At 40.1% G+C, this 24,421-nt stretch overlaps 1 protein-coding gene across 5 annotated transcripts in view; it reads left to right on the top strand.

Moving 5' to 3' along the window:
* ESRRG (estrogen related receptor gamma) overlaps positions 1-24,421 on the top strand; it is a 225,847-nt gene that overhangs the window by 48,090 nt on the left and 153,336 nt on the right. The window contains exon 1 of one of the 5 annotated variants that reach the window (XM_053938563.1): positions 18,248-18,375. The exons of 1 other annotated variant lie outside the window; for it this stretch is intronic. In XM_053938563.1, the coding sequence (XP_053794538.1) occupies positions 18,320-18,375 (56 nt within the window). In that variant the 5' untranslated portion in view covers positions 18,248-18,319. 3 more of the 5 variants (XM_053938567.1, XM_053938566.1, XM_053938564.1) reach the window with 3 other exon arrangements.

The raw sequence follows: 24,421 nt of genomic DNA on the forward strand, positions 1-24,421 counted from the left end.
TGAGTTTAACATTTGTATAGAACTTCTCTGGTAAAACGGCAATGAGTTGCTCAGAATGGTTCCTTAAAATAGAGTTCATCAAATGTTCTTGTCTTTATCCTACTTTTAAACGTTCCTCCTTTTTCAGGTACTCTACATATGTATTATCTGCCTGTGTATTTTTATGACTTTTGGCCTACTGCAGTTGTGTTGTATACAAAATGTCTCAGGGTCCATAGCTCTTCTCTTGTTTACATTTTTAGCATAGAAATAAGCAAGAATTTGTCTGTCTCCAATGCCAGAATATGTTCTCTTTTGTGTTGGGCAGCGTCACAGATCCTCTTTGTGTCTGGCTGTTACTTGTATCTCAAGACGGTCAGTAAGATACAATTGAGTGTCATCAGTATGATAGCATTATTATAATATGCTGAATTGGAATGATAATCCCTTATAGCAAGGCTTGTATTTTACCTGTTAGTTTGCAATGTCTCTTATGACTGCCTGAAATAAATGGAAAAATTTGCAAAGGCCAGTCTCTTCATTGGCACAAAAAATAAAGATACAAAAGGCAGAATGCTTGTGATAAGGTCATATTTACAAAGAAAAAATGAAGAAAAAACAAACAAACCAAACAACACAAACCCCTTTGAAGTTAGGGAATAATCTTTTGACGTCAGAAAACTCCAAGGAGGGTTGCTTGAATAGCGTGTAGGCTTTTGACCTTTACAGTATAGTCAAATAAAGAACATCTAGTACTTGCATTGACTATTCAGATCTGTGGCCAAAAAGTATTTAAATGTTCCAGATTGGAAGGTGGCAACTCATTATATTTCAGGCTGACTTGGGACAGAAATTTGTGTTATTTTCCCTAATTGTGCATGTCTTGCCTTTATGGTGAAAGTTACTTGAGTCCAGCTTTCAGATTTGAGCCTAGCTATTAACACAGTCTTAAAGGTGTCTTATTTGACTTGGACAAGATGCTAATATCTGAAGATCTCCTAGAGATCTTGGTAGCTTTGAAAAGCCAATCCACCTCTTCTAAAATTGAGGAGTCAGAAATTAAGCCATGTAATTCACAAAGACTTTGCTGTCTGCAGTGTGAACTTGTTTCATTTTACATTAACAATAAGTGTTGAAATTACTGCATCAGAGTATTCATATTTCTTATGTTTCTCCATATAAGTTACTCTGAATTAATCACAATGCATTTACCAATTTTTCACAATATTAGCAACAATCTGTTAGTTGGTATTTAAGTCTCTCTTGCTAAAGTCTCAATCTCCAAGGCTGAGAAATAATTTTGTTTCTTTGAATAGCAATGAGAGACACTGGTAAGTATTTTAAAAAAGGTAGACATTGTTCAGCTACTAGTATTACTAACAAAGTTTTTATCTTCTTAAGATTTATCCTGAGGGAAAAGGCTGAATTATTTTCTAAATGGGTATTTCTAGTGCTTGTAGAGAAAAGGTAGTTTAAGGTGCAGAACCATTCTAATATACTTGCTCTGCATCTTTTATTGAAAGTACCACTTTCAGCAGCTGCATCTTTCCAGAGCTAAGTGAAAGTGCTTAAAATACTTACAGTACTGTAAGATTCCCTGTATCCCTTCTAACTTAGAGTTTTCAGGTGGTGCCCCAGGATCTCCCAGTTACTGATGTCACCAGCCAATATTTCTGCATTAGATTGCTGGGAACACAGGTAACACACGTTAAGCATCCTTCAGCTTCCGCATTTATCAGTGGAATTGCTTTACCTTGAACAACTGTACACAGCTGTAGGTAAACAGAGAAGAATGTGGTGAGAAGGTACACAGGAGAAGGATTTATACGAGGAAAAGTTGTGTCTGCTTTGTTCAATGAACAAAAGAAAATAACCCTTTGAAAGGCTGCAAGTATTAGCACGTTATTATCACACCCTACTTTCTGCAGGCAAAAAAAAAAAAGACAAAGTTTTAAGGACAAAAAGAACTTTTCTGAGAGACAAAAATCCTCTCTCTACTATCTACGTATTTAGCATAGATGATGTGGTTTATGTGCTACAAGTACCACGGCTATTTTGTCTGTCTGGCGCGTGATGCGTTTGCCAGATTAGAAACATTAGTGCCCTCTATTGTTCATCAGAGAACTGCAAATATTTTTACAGATTATGATCCTTATTATCGTTCTTGGTATCAAACAGATTTTAACAAAACCCACGCACAATAAAAAGGCATACATTCTTGACGCCAAGGCATACTTTCTTCAGCTAAACTGCTTCATCAAGAAGAGTGCCTATGTTTTTTTTCACTCTGTCAACATTCTGCTACAACTTCTTCTTCTTTATGAAATGGAATAAAATAAATTATAAGCCCCACTAGGCGAGAATGTCTTGAAATACCTATAGAAATAGATATTCTTTTTTGCTCACATATTTGCTGACAAGTTCACATCTTTCTGTGTGTAGTTTTTTAGTAGCAAAGACATTTTTAATCAAGCCATTCTCGAGTGTTTGAAGGGAAAATGTTTTGAAATAAATATTGCCTATTTTTTCCTCAAAATTATGTTTTATTTCAAGAAATTGGATTTTTATTATTTTTATAGGCTAGCAGAAATATGAGAGAGTGCAACTTTTCGTAAGAACAATAGAAAAATAATGTGGCCAAGCTGTGGTTTGTTTTCTTGGGTTTTTTTTACTACGTTAAAGTGAACTGCAAGAATGACAACTTCATTCAAGCAGATCATTTGGAATTACATTAAACAGCTGCTATTAAACAGCTGACAACAAAGGAGACCATTTTGATCTCGACAGCAGAGAGATTCGAGCAGCATGCTCCCTCAGTGATGCTATGAAGAACACATTGTGCTCTTGTATACCAACACGCAGTGTACTCCCCACTGTGCTTGTTGCCAAACACCGTTTTTTCAAATCACTTTGTATTCAGTCAGGGATCCGGGAAGTCCAAATCCAGCCAGACAAATGCAGAACAGCTTAGTTGAAGCAGCTTTAACAGGTGCCATCAGCACAGACTTGTCGAACCAGAGAGACAAGGCAAACAGCTATGGAGTGGTGGTCAATAGGGTGTGGATTTGCCCCACTGCACATGATGGCACGGGGCACTAAATAGCTTTGTTGGCACAGAGGCTGGTTTGTGGCACTTGGGTAGAGGGGAGGAAATGTGACAAGAAAAATACGTGGTCACTCCTTACAGACAGAGCCTGCTAGACTTTTATGCTCACATTAATTTGTTCTTCTCAGTTGTGCCAGACTCTGAGTGGACCAGAATAAAATGAGCACACCTGTGAAGGGATAAATGCAATGAACGTAGGATTGATTTAAGAGGGTGCTTCCCATGCTTGAGATAGTTGACGGAAGGATGGGGAATAAAATAAGAGTGGAGATAATTGGATGGGTTCTTGTCTTATGCTGTCCTTGTCTTTTAGGGTACGAGAGGCATCCCTTCATTATATCATTGTAATCTGACATTATTTGTAATATGCCACATGTGTTGCCCACAGAGTTGTGTTACTCCTTCCCAGTGTGGAGCTGTCCTGCGCTTTCAGTGCCTTTTCAGCCATAACCTTGACCCAGTCCTGCTGACCTTCTTCTGGAGGTGTGGATTTTTTTCTCAGGTGGTGTAACAGTGGCAGGAAATAGGTTACAATACTTAAAGTGATTGGTTATTTTACCATTTTCTTTAAGTAAGGACATTGTGTAGTGGCCTCTGAATACAAAGGGACATAGTTGATCAGTGAACTAGAATAGGTTTTAGTGCCTTCTAGCAAAGAAGGGAAAATCCAGCAAATGACTTGGCAAATGTTCAGATTTTAATTTCAGTTTGAAATCTAATATTTACAGTATTGAAGAAATATGAAACTTTAGCCCCCTGAGAAATTTTGCAAGGCATTAAACTACATTTTTATGTTAGGCCCTTAGTTTTAGTTTTTTATCTGTATTTGCATCAATAGTTCTTGTCACTTTCACAGAAATGATGTGAAAGAAGATGTGAAAAGTTGTCAGATGTGGCTCTGCCAGTCACATATTGCAGGCTTGTTTTAAAGAATGCATAAAGTATTGGTAAGGATGGAAGTTATAAGCTTTGCATTAGAAGATGCTTAGCTGGGCCAGAAACTGGACTTTTTGTCTGTTTTACTGTAAGAAAAATTCTACTTTTATTGTTGCTGTCATACTAATGATGAGCAAAACCAGGAAGATGGCCTGGACAGAAATGTTTGGAAATAAATTATTATGAGGAGTGTCTGATCTCTGTTCTTTGTCACAAAGAATAGATAGCAGTGAATTCTGCTCATATGTGCACTTCCACTGTAGAAGAAACAGAGTTTAAATCAGACTGTAGTCATGATGAACTGTGTATTTTGAGTTAAAAAATCCTTGTACAGAAAATTTTGTACTGCACTTTATGCAAAATAATCCAAGCTACATCATATATGAGTTACCTCAATGGTTAATTCTTCCCCTTTTTTCATGAGGTCTCTCAGTTGCATTTGTCTGAAGAACTGTCTTACCTGAAAACCATTGTCATGTGTATAATTCGTGAATTCTCATCAAATTAACTCTCTCCTTGCTAAGTTAGATTCTTACGATGTTTTTATGTTTGTGGAATTGAGTGTTGTCCTTAAAAGCAGTGGTTCTTGGCCGGTGGCAGGTGAACCCATCCTCTTGGGCTTAGCCTCAGGGGCAAGGCTGTGCCTCCTCCATGCTCAAAGCAGCAGAGGAGGTGGGTGGAGTTTTGCTCTCAGTCTTAGCAGAAAGCCAGCTAGGTATTTCTCATTTACCTCTGACTTCTTTTCTGCTGGGCCCAAGATGTCTCTTTTTCTGAGCTGGATTACATTTAGTGAAACACAAGTCTGTATTGACATGAAAAGAAAGCATTTACTGAAGTCAAGCATTATTATATGACATTATTAAGTCAAATATTCGTGTTTACAGAGGTGTGCCTGCATGTTATGTCCAGCCCCATACAATGTCTTGTACATTTATTTTTAGCCGTTAAGGAAAAAATCCTGTAGAGATGACATGAAAAATCAAGTAATAAGCAAATAAAAATCTTAAAGAGATCAGGCTGAAAAAGTCTAAAGCAGCCTTGTTTCTTCATGTGCTTTTGTATTGGCTTCAAGTAATTTGTCTTTAACTGATACATATTCTTCTCAACATACAGCTCTGTGTTAAGGAGCTGACATTCGATGGCAAGCCACAAGAAGGCTGAAAAGGCAGCATCATGAATAGTGAACTCTCTCTTGGTTTCCTTGACACCTGCATAGTGCATACTGCCAACTATGATAAATGGAGCAGAAATATAGACACTTACTAAAAAGATAGAGCAGAAGTTAAAGGCTGGAGTGAGAGACATAGAAAGATGTATGCTTGATCTCACTTGGAAAGAGAAACAAATGGGTAGGGGAGCAAGTGAAGTTGAATGACATCTTGAAGACAGGAAAGGACTGAGGCTGAAGTGGCAGGAGGCCAGAAAGAAGAGCAGATGGGAGGTGGGACAAGTTTATTACCAAAGAGGCCATTGGATGGTAACAGTGCACATACTGCTAGAGAAACAGATGAGGTGAGCTGATCATTTTTCTGAATTCTATCTGAACGGGTCTCATATTCAGACTTCTCATTTCTTGAACTTGGTATACTTTTGGGAAACTTCCCTGGCAGATGGAACAAAACTGTGCCATGTGACGCTCAGAAAAGCGATCATCGGAAAGACAGCAGAGCAGGAGGGGGGAGTTGAGCTGTGTTCCAGAATATTTGAACTTGTGATCAAGAATATTTTTGTAAATTGGAAGTATTGTGTTTGTAATTCTAAACTACTGCCCCTGGAAAAGTATCATTAGAGAAGCATATTTTAATAAAGCTGAATTGGCCAGAACAATTCTTCCCTTACTGTAGGGTTTAGAGGAAATGTACCATGTTGTTTGGCTTGATAGTGGCCACTATTGTCTTACAAATCTTGTGTAAATTGACAGATGAGTGAGTCTGACCTGATGCTGGGAAAAAAAAACCAACAAACCAGCTGACCTTGTAAAAGCCCCAAAGAGCAGAAGAAATGATGTTTTGCCTGCAGGGCTCATTAATTAGTTGAATTTCTCATCTAATCCTTCTGGGTCAGCTGTGTTGCTTAGTCTACTCCAGAAGGGACAGGCTTGTAGAAACCATCCTGACAGGTATCTTCAAGATGCAATATGCAGGCATAAACTGTGTATACATTCAGCAAGGTAAATGCTACAACTTCTGTCCTTGCATGTTAATGAAGGGGTAGAAGTAAGGGCTTATTTTGATTTGGATTGTTACAGCAAGCCTTTTGGATTATCTGATTTGAGATTAAAGTAAACTTTGGACCAATATGTGGAAAAATGTTTCACTTGGTTTCTTTTCTTCTTTACTCAGCTACCACCTCTTGCTCCCATCTGTACTAATTGTTATTTCAATAAATCAACAAAAACAAGCAGTTCCAACAATGTAGTAGTGTGTGATAGCTCATAGCATCTCTGACACTACAGTCTAGAAAAGTGTTTTAAAATACTGACATATTAGTAGCAATTATTTAATTCTGTCCTGTGTTTTATTTTGATCACACCAAGTTTAAGGATTAAATTTTGCTCTGCACTGCACCCTATTCCTATGCCTTGTATGAAGTTTGCTCGTGTGCCTGCACAGTTGAAGGTAAACGTGATCTGTCACCTTGACAGAGTTTGAGGGATCTGCAGAGCTTTAGGAGGTGTGATTCCAGGACAATGCTAGTTTCATGCCTTCTCATTAATAAAGCCATTCTTGGTGCTAAGGATAATAAAAATTGGCTGTTCCCTTATGAGCACTCCAGCCTCTTGCTCCAATTCATGCAAAGGCAACAACCACAGAAGCTTTTGATGCATCAATATTAGTAAAATTTAAAACAATAGGCTGCTTTAAGGAGCTTTGGGTTTCCTCTGAATCTGAGTAAGTGCTCTGCCTTTTTCTCTCTCTGTGCTTAACTGCCTTGTTTTTTGGCAATAGTAATATCATTTTGTGTTAACGTGATGATGATATGAATGCCTGTAAATCTTCAAAACTGTGTGAGAAAAAAATGGAGAATCACTACTCATTGCAACCACCTCTAGGGAGAAACTCAGCATTTGTTCAACAGCAAAGAATAAACTTACCTGGAAGTTCAGGACAAATAAAGTATAAGGCAGTAGTTTAAAATTCGGTGTGCTATATAAAAGCATATTCTGCTTTAGGATTTGGGACAAAAAGAAAGACACTCTCCCACCTCCTTCTCCAGATTTCTACTGTATATACAAATAAACACATGGATAACCCCCTTCACAATGAAGTTTCTTGTACTTGAGATTGAGGCCTATTTTGTTACCTACCCTGAGTATTTGAGAGCAAGAGAGGGACAAGAAGACAGATAAAATGTGTAAGTGCACACATATATATATAAATATATATATAATGTAAAGCCAGACTAAAGCCAAAGTGCCTACAGAACGGTGTCACTGTAATTTTTTTCCTTGCTGTTTTAAGCCCTAGCCTGTATTATAGCTGGCTTAAGTCCTGTCATAACACAAGTTTGATCTGGAGGTTTCAGCTTGTGCAGGTTTTTGCGTGTCATTTCCAACTTTTAAATCAGATGACATTAATTTTGAAGGAATTAGCCGGAAATTTCCTCTTAGTGCAATGAAATGGCATGAGTTAGCCAGCCTAGCTGCTAAAGGTTTTCTAATGAAAACTGGGGTGATATGAAATTTCCCTGATAAAAGGCTCTATAGGTTTCATCTGCTGTATTAAATACCAGCCTAAAAGGGACGGCGGGAGTCACAAATGGTTGACTAGATATTATCTACTTTTACATTCCAGGGACACTACCCTCCAAACAAAGCCTGAAAATCTGGAGGGTTCGGACTGTTTTCTTCCTTGAGGCTGGCGAGCTCCTTCAAAGTCTCGATCGCTTTTTCTTGTAATTTATTGTTATTCTCTTACCCGGCTCCTTTTCGGATGCCGTGCGAGGGTGTCAGGCTGTGGCGTGGCCAGGTGTTTGTGTGACCGCCATCCCCCCAGGGCCGGGGGATGGGGGGGGACGCCAGGAGGTGTTGAGTGCTGAATGTTAAACTCGTTCCTTTGTATGGCTTAGAAATCTCTGTTGTCCGGAATTGTACAGATAAGGCCAGGCCCATTTGCTTCATTGTCAGGCAATGTAGCTGAATAGAAATGCAAATGTGACATAAGGGGACTGCGCTGGGGAGGCGTTTGCTGTTACCTCCTCTAACAGTGCTCCTGGCTGTTGGAAAATTCCTGCAGAATCCAAGGGGTATGGGGGGGTGTGTATTTTTTAATTTTTTTTTTTTTTTAATAATTACCTATAGGTTCTAGGGAAGAGTCTCCTAAAGAAAATGCCTCTCCCTTTCAGATGCTTTTATTTTTATGCAGTGGAACGGCTCGGTTTTAACTCCCTTATCAAGAACTGCATGCACTGCCCAGACTAAATTGGGAGCATCTCCACACTGTTTGACAAATAGATTTTTTGTAAACTGATTTAGCCTTTTCATTGTTTGCATTTCATTATATAGCAGACTTCATGTCACAAAATCGGTATTCATTCAAAACAGAGAATTTAGAGATAGGACTGTAGCCAGATAAAAAAAATATTGCACAGCTCAGGTCTATTAACCATAGAATAATAGCAAGTCAGTGATCCAAGGGGTAGTTCTTCTGCAGGGAAGGGCTAACATAACTGAGGTCAGGAGTCAGACCTCAGGACTTCAAATGTGGCTGTCACCAGATTCACAAGTAAATCTACTGGGAAAACAGGGAGAATGAAGGGACCTTGCAGGATAAGGAGAGAGAAAGGCAGCCCAGCTCTTTCATCTTAAATCTGAGGCTTCTCAGTGGATGAAGAATAAAAGTCTGATTTGCTTAAGTGCTTCACTTTATTCAAAAACTGCAAGTTGCATCTTCCAAAGCATGATTCAAGGATCTAACTCAATCAAGTTTAGAGAATTTATTTAGAAAAATAACATTAAAAGAGAGCCGATTCTTGTTTTTCTGCCAAATTCATTATTGAATAAAAGACTGTTAGCATTCTGAAAATATGTGTACTAAATGCAAACAGTGCTAAAGAATGCAGATACGGCCTTTAATAGCACTGGAGAAGTTTGTGCTAATACCTTGGGAGCAGATAATCTGAAGTTGGAGTAAACGGGTCAGTAGGAAGACTGAGTTGCAACTTTTCCTTTTGATATTTTGTTTTAAAGCCTTTCCAAATTTTAAGCCTGTTGTTTCCTTGACAATAATAGAGAAATTCTTATCTGTGTCTTAACAGTCACATTGTAATGGTTGTATGCAGAAATTGCTTTAGATTTTCTTGCTGTAACAGTTCCCTGGCATTATCCTCCAGCTTATAAACTGCAGCTGCTTTGGACATAGTCCTGGAAGGGTTCAAGGCAGGTAACAGCAAGGATGTTCCCCCAGGATTTCAGTATTTCATTGGGTAGTATTGTTTGAGCTCAGACTCAGATAAATTGTATACGTATTATTCTGGGTTACCTGGTCGGTAAAGATAAAACATTATGGCACTAGTGTTTGATCAGTTTTCTAGATGCACAAAAATGGATGTACTTTCAGGAATTAGGTAATCAGGAATCTGTTACACAATGTTAAAGCATTGTAGGTAATCAGGAATCTGTTCTGCAGTGCTAAAGTATTGAGTGGGAGGTGTGTGCTGCTCAAGTCAACATGCATTTGTTTGAGAAAAGAATGTAAAATCTGACTGTCAGCTGGAAGCTCTGTAAGCTTGAATAAAGTGGCTTCTGGAATGAAAGATGGAGACACTTCTGTAAGCATATGTTGGTCCAGTTTACTTTCTTGCCACCTCTTTGTGTGCGAAGATACATAGGTAACCAAGAGCCTATAATATAATACATTTCCATGTGGTTTGTGTAGGTATAGGCATATACACAGACACATACCTGCAGTAATTGAACCAAATTGTTTGTGATACAAGTGTCAGAAGTGCAGTAAGTCTAAAGGCTGTATTTTCTGGATTAATTCACACCTTGAGTGACTGCTTTAGCAACGAAATATTGACTGGATCTGCTTAAAAGTCATACTGCTATTTTATTGCATTATTCAGCATAATCAGAATCAAATAATTATCATTCTTACTTTTCCTTTTTTATCTGTGAAGGAAAGACATTTATGTTGTAGGCAAGTGAAACTTGATTTCTGGAAATATAACACCTGAAACAGGGGCAGAGCTGGTGGGAGGAATAAACAGCCTAATATGAAAACTGAAGTTTGCATGTTTCTTAAAAAATAAGCTATAAATTCAAATTTGCAAGTAAATTAATTAAGCTGAAAGAGCATGTGCATAGTGTTTACACCTTAACTATTATATGTGGAGCTAAAATCTATTGATTTGAGATTGAATAATTGAACAGGGCTAACTGTCTGGTCAATAGAAGTGAAGCTGCTATAGGAGAGAAATAGAGTTGATAATAGAAGGCTTCAGCTGCAGAAGGATGTCATTATGATTATATGCTGTCATTTTAACATACTAATAGAGCCAGAAAAAAAGGTTTTCATTGCATTAATGTAAGGTAACACAGGTATGTTTGTTAAAAGTGTGACTCTTCTGTATTGTATTAATGATGTTAATGTTCCCTTAAATGTTAGTGTACAAATCTACTGGGGATAGCAGGATTGCTGCGCTTGTGTTGGTGTGCACTGGCATCTTCTTGGTGGGTGTTCTGAACCCCCCACTGAGGGGAAAGGAATACAGCAGTGGTCAACAGCATCTCAGTGCACCCTGACACATCAGGCCTTGGGCTTTCAGGGGGCTGGAGCTGAAGGACCTGGGAAAAAAGTAGTTGGTGGTGAATTCCACTTTTCTTTCAAACTCCTGGAACCACACAGTTCCCATCTGGAAGCTGTATATCCATGATAACCTGTCGTTTAAGCCTCTTCATCTTAATGGTTGGGAGAACTACAAGGAGTTCTTAATGTCTTCCTGTGCTTACAAGTGTGTGTTCAAGAAATCATGTAACCTGGAGTCTAAATATGCTTCTCAACAGAGTGTACATTTTTGAGTGTTCAGTCAGTCAGCTGATACAGGCTTTTAAAAAGGCATGTGTACTTGAAAGAAAAATCAGAGTTCTGTTACTACAGGGACAGGGTTCAGTGGCCTTCATGGAAGCCTCTACCTATTTTAGTTCTGGGTGTCTAGAGATAAGGGTAGCTATTACTTTATGGGGAGCAAGGATTTGTTTACTCTTGAGCATCTGAACTCAGGCTTTGTTACCAGTGGTTTCAGAGCTGTTAATTTCCCATGGTGAAAGCTCTTTTCACCAGCACAATCAGGTCATCCTGAGCTGAGGACGTTTCACTAGTCTCATTTGTCTTTAGTATTAATTCTGTGCCAAATTCTTGCTTCCTAGGTCAGTGAAATGTTAGAAGAGAGAGAATCTCAACTCGATCTTGGAGAGAACAGTTATAGGCTGCTTTATTATATTGAATTGTTCCTTAATAGTTATGGATAACAGGAAAACAATGTAGAAAGTCCCTACTTGACAAACAGACTGCGGGTTTGTGATTTTTAGTAGTTAAAATAGATGCTTTCCTGAGGTTGGTGTTTATTGTAGCTAATCTGCACTTAATTTGGCATTCCTTGCACCTTTAAAAAGTGCAACCCTTTTAATCCAGTTTTAAAAAGCATGCATTAGATGTCAGAGAACATAAAGACAGCATGTAGCGATAACCCTGATGTAAGTGATAGTTCCAGTCATCTAGTGCATGGATAAAAGATTTCCAAGGCTTATGTTACTTGGCAGTTCAACATGATCTAGCTGTTTGTTAATCAGAGAACATGTGAAGAACAAAGGATGGAGAACAAAAATGTTGAAAAGAAGTGTTGTATAGCTAGAAGATGTACAGTGGGACAAGTAATGGGGGGGTAGGATTGGATAAAGCAGTCATGGAAACAGTGAGCCATAAGAGGGCAAAATTTGTTTCACTTTGTTTCTTGTGACTCGAGTTTGTTGGTAAAGGGGATAACATTTTGTATTCAGGCAGAGAGCATGTTCTGTAAATCTCTTCAGTTACCCGTTCCCTGGGTGTCGCAATAGATTAAGTCGCTGTGTGATGATATGACACCGCCATCACTCGTCTTCCTGGGATATTGCTGGAGGCAACAACAAACCTGTGTCTTTGGCACATGTGAAGGAATTTAGTGCTTGAGGGGTTAAATTACACAGGCTCCCCTGTGGATCAGCTTATGCTTGGACAGTAATAATAGCAATAACATTAATAATAAAAATGCCAGAGCGAAAGGAATGGAGGGGGAGCAGGGGGAGAAAAAGGCAGAAGAGTGATGGAAGATGGGCTGGGACTGTCGGGGGTGGGGGCAGGCAGGCTGGAGGATGCGTTCTGTACAGCAGGTGTCCCGGCTCCACGTCAGATGTCGTAGGAGCCTCTGCGACATGGACATGCACAAATAGACGGCACAAAACCTTAGAGGGTGGTTGGTGGCTCTCTGCGTGTCTGCGCTCTCGCTTCAAGCCATGATGTCCTAGGGCAGTATAACAAGCAATTCTAGTCAGCTCACAGTAAAGATTATTGGTGTTTTCACTGGGGAAATATTTACGCTCCATCTTCTTCTATTTTTAGCATTTTGAGCTTGCAGTCTGGTAGAAGGGCAGGTGGGGGAGTGGGGAGAGACCCACTGAGGGACATGTCTCATCCCTCAATTAGATGGAGTTAAACCCCTAATCTTGCTTAGGAATAGCTGCTGATGCTAAGTTTTCTTCTTTCCCTTCTGGTTTAGTGGGATATTACATTTCACTGCAGTATAGGTGACAGAATGGGATGTCAACTAGTATGTTTTGATTCTAATAGAAAGCATAAATGCATTTCAAGGAAGGCACTTTTACATAGGTGAGGCCTCCAAAAAAAATCAAAAAAACCACCACCCAAAGGTAATGAAGGTAATGTAAGTACAGAATAAAGTGTTGGGTTCTTAGGTTTGCTTTTTTTTTTTTTTTAATTCCTGGACAGAAAAGCCATCACAGTAAAAGACAGCAATTTATTTCATTGCTGGGAGAAAAATCAAAACAAAACAGAAAACAACAAACAAAAAGAGAAATCTGAATTTGTTCTCTTTCAGATTTGTTGTTTATCATAATAATCCTTCTAGTGAAAGGGGCTAATTTACTCTTTCTATAGGAATATTTTAAGTGTGATTATCATAATATCACAGCTGCTGAAAAGGTCTAAAATAGGGCATTGACCTTGAACGTGTTCCTGCGTTTAGTATGTGGTGCTTAACATTCAAGAAACAATACAACTGCAACTCATTTTTTAATGTATAATCTCAAAATGTTAACTCTTGCTCTGTAAAATCATGCCACAAGGATTGTAGAAAGCTTGCAGTATCCCATGAAGTACATGTGGTATTTTATCAGTGTAAATATGTATAAGATTTTCAAGATTTCTACTGGGAATACTCCATAACTAAAGTAAGTTTTCCCCTTGGTACTGCACTAGTTTATGATTTAATTTTTACTGACATTCCACCAGTCATATTATTAGCTTCACAAAATGAAAGTGAAATAATCCTGTATTAATTAAACAGAGCAACTGAATTCCCTCAGTCATCTTATCCTTGGCTGTCTGAGACAGTAATGTACTTCGGTTTCTCTGAAGAAACTTACACTAAAAAAAGAGCTTGGGGTAATAGTGAGATATCCATATTGAAGTGTGTGCCTGAATTATCTTTAGGGACGAAACCTTTTTTGGGGGGTGACAAGCAATGTGCATGCGGCTCCCTTCTTCTGGTGGTGGTTTTTTTCCCTTTTTCTTTTTTCTTTCCTTTTTTTTTTTTCCTTTTCTTTCATTTTGTCAGAGGCTTTGGGAAAGGTGTTTCGTCAAGAGAATATTTATTTATAGCCGTGTGAACAGATTCTATTCTGTACCAGTGAAAGCAGTCATTTAAATACCCATACCCATGCCCTTGAAAATAAAACAAGGAGAAAATATGGAGTATTTATTTGAGACTGGATAAATTGAATGTAGTTCAGTAACATGGTAAGGCAATTGCTGTTATTTCACAGAGACATTTTTTATATGCTGGGACTGAATGTAGCAGCAAAAGCTAAAAGCCTTGCTCCGTGTATTTGTGAACACACTGTGGAAAAGTTCTAAGGAGCACCAGAGATTGTGTTGTGTGAGCTTTCTCCCCTAAGATCAAAACAAAGAGTAATTAATGCTCAATATAGACTGAAGAAGCATATGGATTCCAAGTAGTAACTTGATAGCGTTTGTCCAACTATGTACAAACAGGTGAGCAGAATTTGGAACTTTTGAGGCATTAGTTTTTTTAATTCGTTAGCAGCACATCCAGGGGTGCACCAAGTGCCTTCCAAGGAGGAGCACAAAAGAAGAGTAGACAGTGGCAATACCGTTCTAATGTTAATCTCACTGTAGCATTGAGTGAGATCACATCTGACTTGTGTTTCTTTAATGACTGATTGTGAATAAAGAGAAGATCACATATTTGATGACACTTCAGTATTTATTTCAAACTCTTAACATTATGGTATTTTCCAGCTGGACTTTGAATAAGGCTCCATGGTGTATTGCAAATCTTTATTTAAAGTATGCTTATTCCCAAATAAATCCTCAGCAGCTACCAGACTTTCATATTCTTGCAGCTTCCTTGCCGGCTTGAGCTTGTTGAACATTTTGGTAAATATACATTTGACACAATGCACTGTAAGGTTTCTGTGAAGTGCCACTGAACCTCACTTCAGTTGCCTTGAGGTGGTTGTGCTTTAAGAATCTGGCTCTTCTGATGCCTTGAAATGCCTATAGTATTTAGATGTGAAGATGCTTAAAGATGTACTGTTTGGCACACAGGAAAAATTAGATGTACAGAGAGACATGGAAATGTAGGTGCTGCTCAGCAATGCCCCTTGACTGGTACAGGCACTCCTGATGATTTTTTCCTTCCCCTCTCTTGATTCTATTACCACTGTTTTGTATAGACTCCTTGTGGTAAGATTTTGCACTGTACATTTTGGTAAGTTATTGCAGATGTGTGCTTGCATACATGTTCTTGGTTTGCATTCCCTGATAAAATTCCGTAAACTGGTACCTGGATTGCTTTCCCCCACCCCCCCACCTCCCCTCCCTGCTACTGCTTTTATTTATTTCTACACAAGAGCTTAAAATGAAGTTACAGTTAGCTCCAGTTTATTTGCTGTGGTAATCTCTTTCTAATCTTATTTTTTTTCCCACTTTCCCCAAACTGATCTGTAACTGTGAAACCCAAGTTCAAGAATGTAGTTGGAATTCCAGGCCCCAGTCTGGTGGAGGTGACACTTTCAGTCCCTGGGGGAAGAAGCCAACTGCTTTGTTTATCAACATGCAAAGTACAGCACAGTATTTCTGGTTCTCCAAGAGGCAGCACTGGCAGGGCAGAGAGCTGCCTGCTTGGATGAAAGATGCTTGATAGAAAACTGACGACGGCTCACAGGGGGAGAGGAAAAATGTATTATTTGGGGGTGTAGAGGAGGGTGGGGGACAACAAGCTCACAAGGTAGGGGAAACTATGGGAATGTGAAAATGAGGGCTTACAGGAAGACAGACCATGACAGAAGGAGAGACCATCGTGTTTCAGCCCCTGAATATGAAATCTTAGGAGATAATCAACAAAAGTAGGAATGAAACTAACCTGTGCTTTGGTAAGTTTCAAAATGGATTAGCTGTCAGATTTTCAGGAGGGTGTATTCCAACGAATGTAATACAGAAAAGTGACCATATCAAATCATGCATGTACAGGCTGATTTTTATATAAGAAAAAGACATATACGTGCAAAAATCTGAAAGCATTTTGGAATAAAAAATATTGAAAAATAAACATTTTGAGTATAAATCTTTAAACAGACATACTCTTATATACTTATAAATCTATATACAGAGATACTCGGTACAAACAATATATTTGTATTTGCATGTTTTGCCCATGTGCACATGTAAATCGGTTTGTAGGTATTGTATTTTGAGTTTATATAGTCATACAAATAACTGTACGTAAAGACATGCTATTCAAGTTCTGATTTGATTCCAAAATCTGCATTTATAAAATAGTTACATAAAGAGGATGTTCTAACAGAGTAACATGATTTAATGCCTCCTTTTCTAAAATTGGTAAAAACTGATTTTTTTTTTGTCCCTGATGTTTCTACAGACAACTTAAATTTTACTCTACATTTCAGAGCTTTTTAATTCACTGCTCACAAGCAAATTTACATCTTAATTACAGAGTCCACATTTAACAATATAGACAGCATAATGCTACTGGTAATTAAGCTTTTACTACCTGCTTTTATACAGTAGTCTGAGCTGTAGTTTTGCTGTGTGAGTTCTGATTCCTAAAATTGCAAGTATTTATACCAGGTTTGTAGGAAGCAGGCCCAGTCTTCACATAAGGTTAAATACAGAACGCTGGAATCTCTTTGCTGTAAACGTACACAAGCATGATTATTGAACCTATATACGCTGGAATTTGGTTCTGTTGCTGTATATTTTTTTGGTAAAATGCTGTGAGACAGATCTGGAGAGGGCATTTCTGTGAATAGTATTACTGCATTCTGAGGGTTTGCACTGATTTGTTTTGATCTAAAAGACTGCCATTTGCATCATGTTAGGGCTCCAGTCACAAAAGATTTTACAGGAGTGGAGCTGCATTCTAAGAAATTATTGTCTTTCCAATAGTGTCAGTTTTGTTTTTTTCTGGACAGAAACAGTCTGCATCTGTTTTCACTGGTAGGGACAGAAACGCTTTGAACCTGGAAAATAGGTATGGTGCCTTAGTTAAGTAATGGTGGTAGCTTTTAAGAAAAAAAATTCATCCCATATTCATTACTGATACATTCAAAACAGGATATGTGCATGTGTTTCAGGGCAAACAGTGTCTTTAACGTCCCTAAATTTGAGTACATTCTTTGTGTTGGAACAAGTTTAATCAGGAATCTTTCACATGCCAGAGAACAACTCTGAGCTGGCTGTAAGCAGTGTTTAGCTGGAACCGGGCTTGGTGATGTTTATGCAGGCATGCCTACAGGGATATGTGTTTATTGCCCTTTTAGTTCAGCAAAACTTACTTTACAAAAAACCCAAACCACCGAACACTGTAGAGGTCTAGGCACCCTCCCAGGTTTACCAGCGCAGAGCTACTCCAGTGCAGCCCTTATCTCACTAAAATGAGACAGGCTGAGTTGGTCCACTCTAATCCCTGCACAAGTAACAGAGGAAATTGATCAGTTCTGCATCTTTTCTTTCTCATTTCTAAATATACACATCTAAACATACAAATACTCATACAGGAGCATATGCTTAATATATATGTATAAATAAACACAAGCCCCCATGTTGTATAGGAACACGCGTACCTGTATTTGCTCCCAGTTGCACCCATTATGTTAAGGACTGGATTTGTGCTCGTTTTGTTAGGATATTTTTTTATTATTAAGTAGAAAAGGAAACTTTAAATTTTTAAATAGTAAATTATATATCTATATATTAGCTAGTTGTGTGATTTTTATATGTTTTTATGTATAATATCATATATACATAGTCAAATTCCAGCCCGCTCCCCCTCCCCTTTCCCCCCCAAAAGCAACTCGCACGACAATGAAAAGTTGAGTTACCCAGAGGCTTCGGCAGGCCGCGCTTGGCGTTATAATTATTTGTTTTTCCCCGGCGCCGAGCAGTTCCAAAGGTTAGGGAAGCGGCATTCAGGAGAGCGCGCCGGGAGCCGAGCTCGGCTGCCGCCACAGCGAAACGCCACGACCGGCGGCGGCAGCGGCGCAAACTTCATCCTCTACCTTTGCGCGCAATCCTTAACCGGGAGCCTGCCAAGGTACCTGCCGAAGTTGGGGCCGGGCGGGAAGGGAAGGCGGGAAGCGGAGCGGGCAGCCCCCGCCGGTCGGTCCGGCGGCGCGGGCACGTCCGCGGGCTCTGCCCCGGCCGCCGCCGCCGCCTCAGGCCGCTCCCCCGTCCCCACCCTCTACCTGCCGCGCGCCCCGCGCGCCGGGCCGCCCCGGCGCCCCTGGCGCCTGATTGGCCGCGGCCCCACCAATCGGCCGTCCCCCCGGGCCGGGGGGATGCATATGTACAGCCCTGCTGCATATTCATGAGCTCCGCGCGGGGCTTTAAGTCCTTGATTAGGCGCGCGGGCGAGCTTTTGGTCCCCGCCCGCCGCCGTTGCCGCCGCGCCCGGAGCGCGCCCGTGCCAAGTGCGCGGCGCTCGGCCACGGAAACTTTGCTTTCACCGCGGGGGCGCACGGAGGATGGTCGCCGGGCGCACATGGATTCGGTAGAACTTTGCCTGCCGGAGCCGCTCTCCCTGCACTACGAGGAAGAGTAGGTACCGCTCCCCGCCCCCACCCCACCGCCGCACGCCGCCTGCCCCAAAACATGACAGGCGCCTAAGACGCCGCTGCAGGTAACGCTGCGCCGCGGCCGCGGGCGGGAGCCGGCCCGGGGCACTGCGCGGCCGCTGCGCGCCGTGGGGGGGACCGGGCGGGAGGCGCCCGGCGGGAGCGGTGCTGGCGGTGGACGAGCGCCCGGCCCCGTGGCCGCCCCGGCGCTCGCCGTCTTGACAGGTGCGCCGGCTCCCCGGCAGCGCCGGCGGAGAGGCGGCGGCGGGCGGGAGGGCGCCGGCCGGGAGCGGCCGCCGGCGCGGTGCCCGGTGCAGTGGCGGCCGCCGGTGCGGTGCGAGCGCCCTGCCTGGGGGCGCCGCTCCGGACCCGCGGTGTCAGCGGCCGGGGAGGCGGCGTGGGGCACTTGGCGGGGTCCGCGCTGCACGGCGTGTCTCTCCCCGCGCCTTCTGCTCCCTACAAAAGGCAACCGAACACACTTTTTGAGGAGCCGCAGTTCTTGGCTGACACTTCTCAGCTACCTGGCGGAATGACTCGGGCGGAAAGCGTGGCGCCGAAACAGAACCGGGCGGTCTGGGGCTGAGGAGCGGCTCCTGAACTTGATTTCAGCCCGCAGCCGAGATTAAATATTAGTATATCACGGGAGCTGTCACCGGTTCATTTTTCTTCTTGTCGAGCCACTTACGTCGCTGTGCCCCGGTGTTAGGCCGGGAGTGACAGACAGGAGCGCCGAGGAGAAGCCCCGGCCGGCAGCCAGCTTCGCCCCAGCCGAGGCTGCACAGGAGGTGACAGTGTACTATAGGTAGATGCCCACTAGCTGTCCTTACTGCCTGCACAGTGCATGGCTGGTGGTAATTAAGCCAGGCATGAAAACTGAATTGCCGTGATTGCATGTTAGGGAAATACGATGGGAAGTAACAAATAGCCTGGTTCGCAGGAATACAGTTTGGGAAGGGGACGCGGGGAAAACCCACTGTAGTGTTTTGGGGGTGAAGAAGAGAAAATAAACAGAGGTAGGGTGCCCTCTCAGCCATGGCTTACAGGTCAGCACACTGTATGTATATAGTGTCAGATAGCTTCATAATGTAAGAATGCAGTTTCTACAGCTTTTACTAACAGTGACACGTTTTTCATAAAATACATAAAAAGACAATAAGTTGAGTATTTTGTGGTTGTGGTGTTTTTTGGTTTTTTTTTTTGGTTTTGTTTTTTTGGGGTTTTTTTTTGGTTTTTTGTTTGTTTCTTTGTTTTTTGGTTTTTTTTGGTGGATGTTTCAACCCCCCCCACCACCCCAAAGGAGCTTTCTTGAATTTACCTTCTTACAGCTAATTTGAATGATTAGTTTAGATAAGCTTCTTAGAGTAGATGCATTTAAATGAAATCGGGGCACATGTCTTTTTGGCTCTGGTGCAAGATTCAAACTAATTTTTTTTCTTCCTCTGACTCAATTAAAAGTCATCTCAAAACACTCAATATATTGTCTGAGTGCAGGACTGGAGGCATGTGGGATTAAGTGGACACAAAGAAGGAACTAGCATTTAGAAACATAGATATGTTTCCATCTCAATTAATAAACACCAGAGTTTTACATGTTATTAATATCCATTATAACTGGGATTTAACTACATACTGTAACATGCATATACACATGCATAAGGACATACAAATAGATGTAGGAGTTTCTGCAGTTCTTATGGATGAGGGTAGAGAGGACTCAAGCTAGAAATTGTCCGAACATTTTGGGAGTGCACAGATATCTGTCTGACCATCACTAGGTATGCTTTGATTTTAAGGCAGAGCTTGTTAAAGAATGCAATAACTTAAAGCCAGCTGCAGTCTTAGCTTTTTGCTCTTTCAGCAATAACAATAGCACTAATAATTGCTAATAGTTAATAAGCTAACAGATGCAATTAATATACCTGCTCATTTTGACATATGTGTCAGTTTAATAATTTTAAATGAATCACTGCGTTCATAAACGGGAAATCTCCTTCAACCTCTGATTAAAATGTAACGTTGACTAAAGGATTATAGAGCGGACTTAATTTTACTGACTGTTTTAACAGTTGTCACAGCTGTTGGAAGAAGGAAAGGCAATTGAAACACTCAAAAAAAGCTGGAGGGGTAGGGAGGGGGGAGAACAGGAGTAGTTTAGTAAATTTAAACACGGTCTCTGAATGCCAAACATAGAAAAATGAGGAGATCTGAAACTCCAGAAAGCTTCTGTGTGCTATTTACATTTGCGTTTTGTGGCTCACTGTGTTTCATTCATTTGAACATGTAGCTGCTTTTCCAGTTTCTCTATTTAAAAATGTGCAATAATGTTTATATGTGAAACAAATTCATCTGTTCCCTTGCATAGATTTTTGTTTTACAACAGAACCGATAGAATACTCTGGTGACAAGAAATAAAGGTTGCGTAGAATGGCTGTAACATTTAAAAGTGGACGTAGGTGTCACAGCATGTGAGTACTTCAGTGCAGTGATGGTTGGTCTACATATTTTATATTTTTCTAACCATTCTCATGTTTCGGTGTGGGAATGGTCTGTGGAGTCATTCTGTGAGTCTGGCCGGGTTCTGTTTGTGTACGGATGAATATGAGTGTGTGTGTTACTCGCATGTACATATTATGTGCTAAACATAAAAGAGTTTATGTCAGTTTCACTCTTTAAAATATTTTGGCATAGCCTCAAATAGCTGAAGAATTTTTTTTAGAAGTGTCTTTCATTCCTAAAGACAGGAAAGGGGCAGGCTGAAGAATGCTTCTTTGTGAAGTGGGAAGCAGCACTTGATTCCGCTCCATGGTTTCTCCAGGCTCAGAAGGTCTTTAACCTCGCCCGTTTGTCTTATTAGATAGCTTGTTATAGTTGTTCCTGAGAAATAAAGCCCCAGGCCGGTGTTCCAGTGGGTACCCAGTGTGTGGGGTGGCACACAGCCCCGGGTGTGTGCACAGCCCCTGCCTGGGCTCTCCCAGGGCTCTCCCCTTGGGCAGCAGGCAGGCCTTGGTCCCTTCTTCCTTCCCTGTTTCCGGTCGTAGGGCTTTGATTTTTTTGGTTCTGCTACACTGTTGGCAAGTTTTTGAATCCTGCAGGAAGTATAAAGTGTTTGTGCTGAAATGCCTATCTGGGAGATTTTCCTTTACTGGGGCTTACCCCTCTTTTAGTGATGGGTGCTCATTTTAATGTGTTTATGGTTGTGCTCTTTTATTTACTGAGCCTGGTGCGTTGCAGCGGTAATTAACCCATGTTATTAGCAAAGCCCTTGTGGATATCCATTAATTCTCTCGAATGGCTGATCATTTTTTCCATACTTTTTCCCCCTGTTTTTTCCCTAAGAATCGCTGTCCTTTTTCTAACACACCTTAAGCTTTAACATTTCCTACAAATTTCTTTTTAAACTGAGGCAGGTAGAAGGGCATCATCCCCATAGTTCCATAATAAAGAATAACTGCTGTCTTAACAAACTCTTTTAAAAGATGCTAATGGGAAGCAAAACAACTGTGAGAATCTGCAGGGAACAATTTATTTAATTATTATTTTTCAAAACACATGCTTAATGATAAGAAAAGAGATAAGAATTTTCTTAGCTTTTTTTTTATGTGGCTGCATTAGCTGTTGTGAATATTTTAGCGTTCATATTTTAATCAGATTTCAACTTAGTTAATAGCACTTTGGGCATTTAAAAAATATTGAGCCAGCAGAAAAATACTTGTGCTTGCACTGCTGAGAAAAGATAAGGGCCACCTCATTAGCCAACCCTACTTTTGCAATTAATTTCAAATACATGGTGCTATTCATCAAATAGAGGAGGTAACTTGTCTATGATAATATTTAACAATACTTGAAGCCCACTTTGCTTAGAGTAGCTAAAAAGTATGATATATCTATTCTCACAGATATGTCAGTCCACATGCTATGCTGCTATTTTTGTATGTTACAAAGTTAACGATAGAAAAATTGTGGTATAAAAATATAATGTATTCATGAATAAGTGACAAGATTATTCATTTTACAGAACTGTTTTTGAAGGACTGACCCTGGGCCTGCAGGGAGGTTGCTTGCACCTCTGTGGAAGTATAAGTAGGAATGAAAAAAATGCTTATTTAACCTTTCAAGGAAGTATATAAAATAATTTTTTGCTTAGAATAAGTAAAATGTATAGGAGAAGTAGGAAAAAATATGAAAGAAATTCTTGCTCCTATTGAAGCTTGAAGTAACCTCTGTCTATAAGATAAGCTTTGCTATGAAATCTTTTTCACAGCAAATTCATGGAGGGAAGAAACAATAAAATGTTGATCCGTTACAAGTGCATATGAGCCGCATGCTACCGAGCTCTCTAGAGGAAATCTGTGATTATGCTGGGCCAGTTCGTTCAGTTTTTATCTCTTTTACATCCACTGGCCTTGTATTAAATTGTCATTGTCCTAAAGCACATGAGAGAGAAATGAATTGCATTTCTCGACATGCTCTGACAGTGAAATATTTAGCCTCTCTGTCTCCAATCATACTCATATGTATGTTTGATAGTGCAGGGATGACACCAACAGTCGCTGCAGCTTGACACTCCACTTATTACACGTTCTTTTACATTTCGTGTATCGTCTTTTAGGCTTGGTTTAGGGAGTCATACATGCACAGTCATATCTGTAGCAGCATGTACATATGGGGTTTTGTTTTGTATATTTGCATTTTGTGTGAAATCTTCTGCCTGTGCACAGCAAGTTTTCTGTTCAAACACGTTTATATCCGTGCCTCTATGTGTGTTCCAGGTGTATAGCGTATCCCTTATGCAGTTTTGGCAATGTACATCTATTGTTGTGTGTTAGCCACAGACGTATACACAGTAAGTACATATATATGCAGAGCTATGTAATTTCCCTCTGTGCAGTTGCTTGTGAAAAAGCAGCTGCCTTTATGTGGTTTTATGTGGTTTTTTTCTTATCCATGAGAAGAGAGCTGGCCAGCAATGTAAAGTATTTGAGCCTCATTTTGTATCAGGTTATCCATGTAATCTAGCAGGTTTTGAATTGTACTCATAGTTTTGCTTTTAAAAGAATGCTGTATTTTTTCATAATTTTTTTCTCTTCCAAGTAAATGAGAAGTCTAATATTTTTTCACATTTCTGTAAGTTTTGGTTGTCAAACAGAGATTTATTTTTTCAACTAAATATGTCCTTGGACACAGTTATATTTACATCTAAAGAATAGAATTATTTTTAGAGGGGGGAAGCCTCCTGCATATGGTTGTTAGCATACACCATGATATCCTCAGAAAAAAATACAAAATACAACAGTTTTAATGCTCCTTAGTCCTCTCAAAAAGTCCTATAGTTACGGGGTTTTTGTTTTCTTCTTTTGTTATGGTTCTGTTATCTAGAAGTAAAAATATTATGAAACATTAAAGAAAAATATTAAACTGAATTTGTATACTGCTATTTCAGATAGTATTGCTTAATTATTCTTTAAAGGACTTGGTATTGCTTTTTCAGTAGCACTTTGGAGAGTAGCTTGTATAGGATATTGCCTTTTGACTTCTGTGCCTTATGAAACAATTTATGTATTTTCTGTGTTACAAAAGCTTTAAATCTCTTGGGTTTGTTTACATAATGCTGGTAATGTTTTTCAATTAATTTGTATTTCCTTCAAACAAAGAAGAGCTTTTCTCTTTGCTGTTCCTTAAGATAGCAGGTTTGCATCAAAGAGAATCCTATCTAATTTCCAATTATTTTCCTCTTTTAAGTAGCGTAGCTTTTTAATCAGAGTATCATTACCCATTTCTTTTAAAATTGAAATAAAATTTATTTTTTCACTTCAGCTTCTTATACTTCCTAGGAAAATGTCTATTAGCAGCCTAATGAATGTAAGAGTGATAGAAGTACTTTTACAGAGTATAACACAAGCATATGCTGCTTTTCTGTACCGCTGAATGTCTTATTCTTACTGTGAATCACCAACCTGAATTTTTATGTCATCTAGGTGAAATTTTCTTTTTTAGATCAAAATTATTTAAAAGACAAAGCAAAACAAACA

This window comes from Vidua chalybeata, chromosome 3, assembly GCF_026979565.1.
Source record: "Vidua chalybeata isolate OUT-0048 chromosome 3, bVidCha1 merged haplotype, whole genome shotgun sequence".
NCBI lineage: Eukaryota > Metazoa > Chordata > Aves > Passeriformes > Viduidae > Vidua > Vidua chalybeata.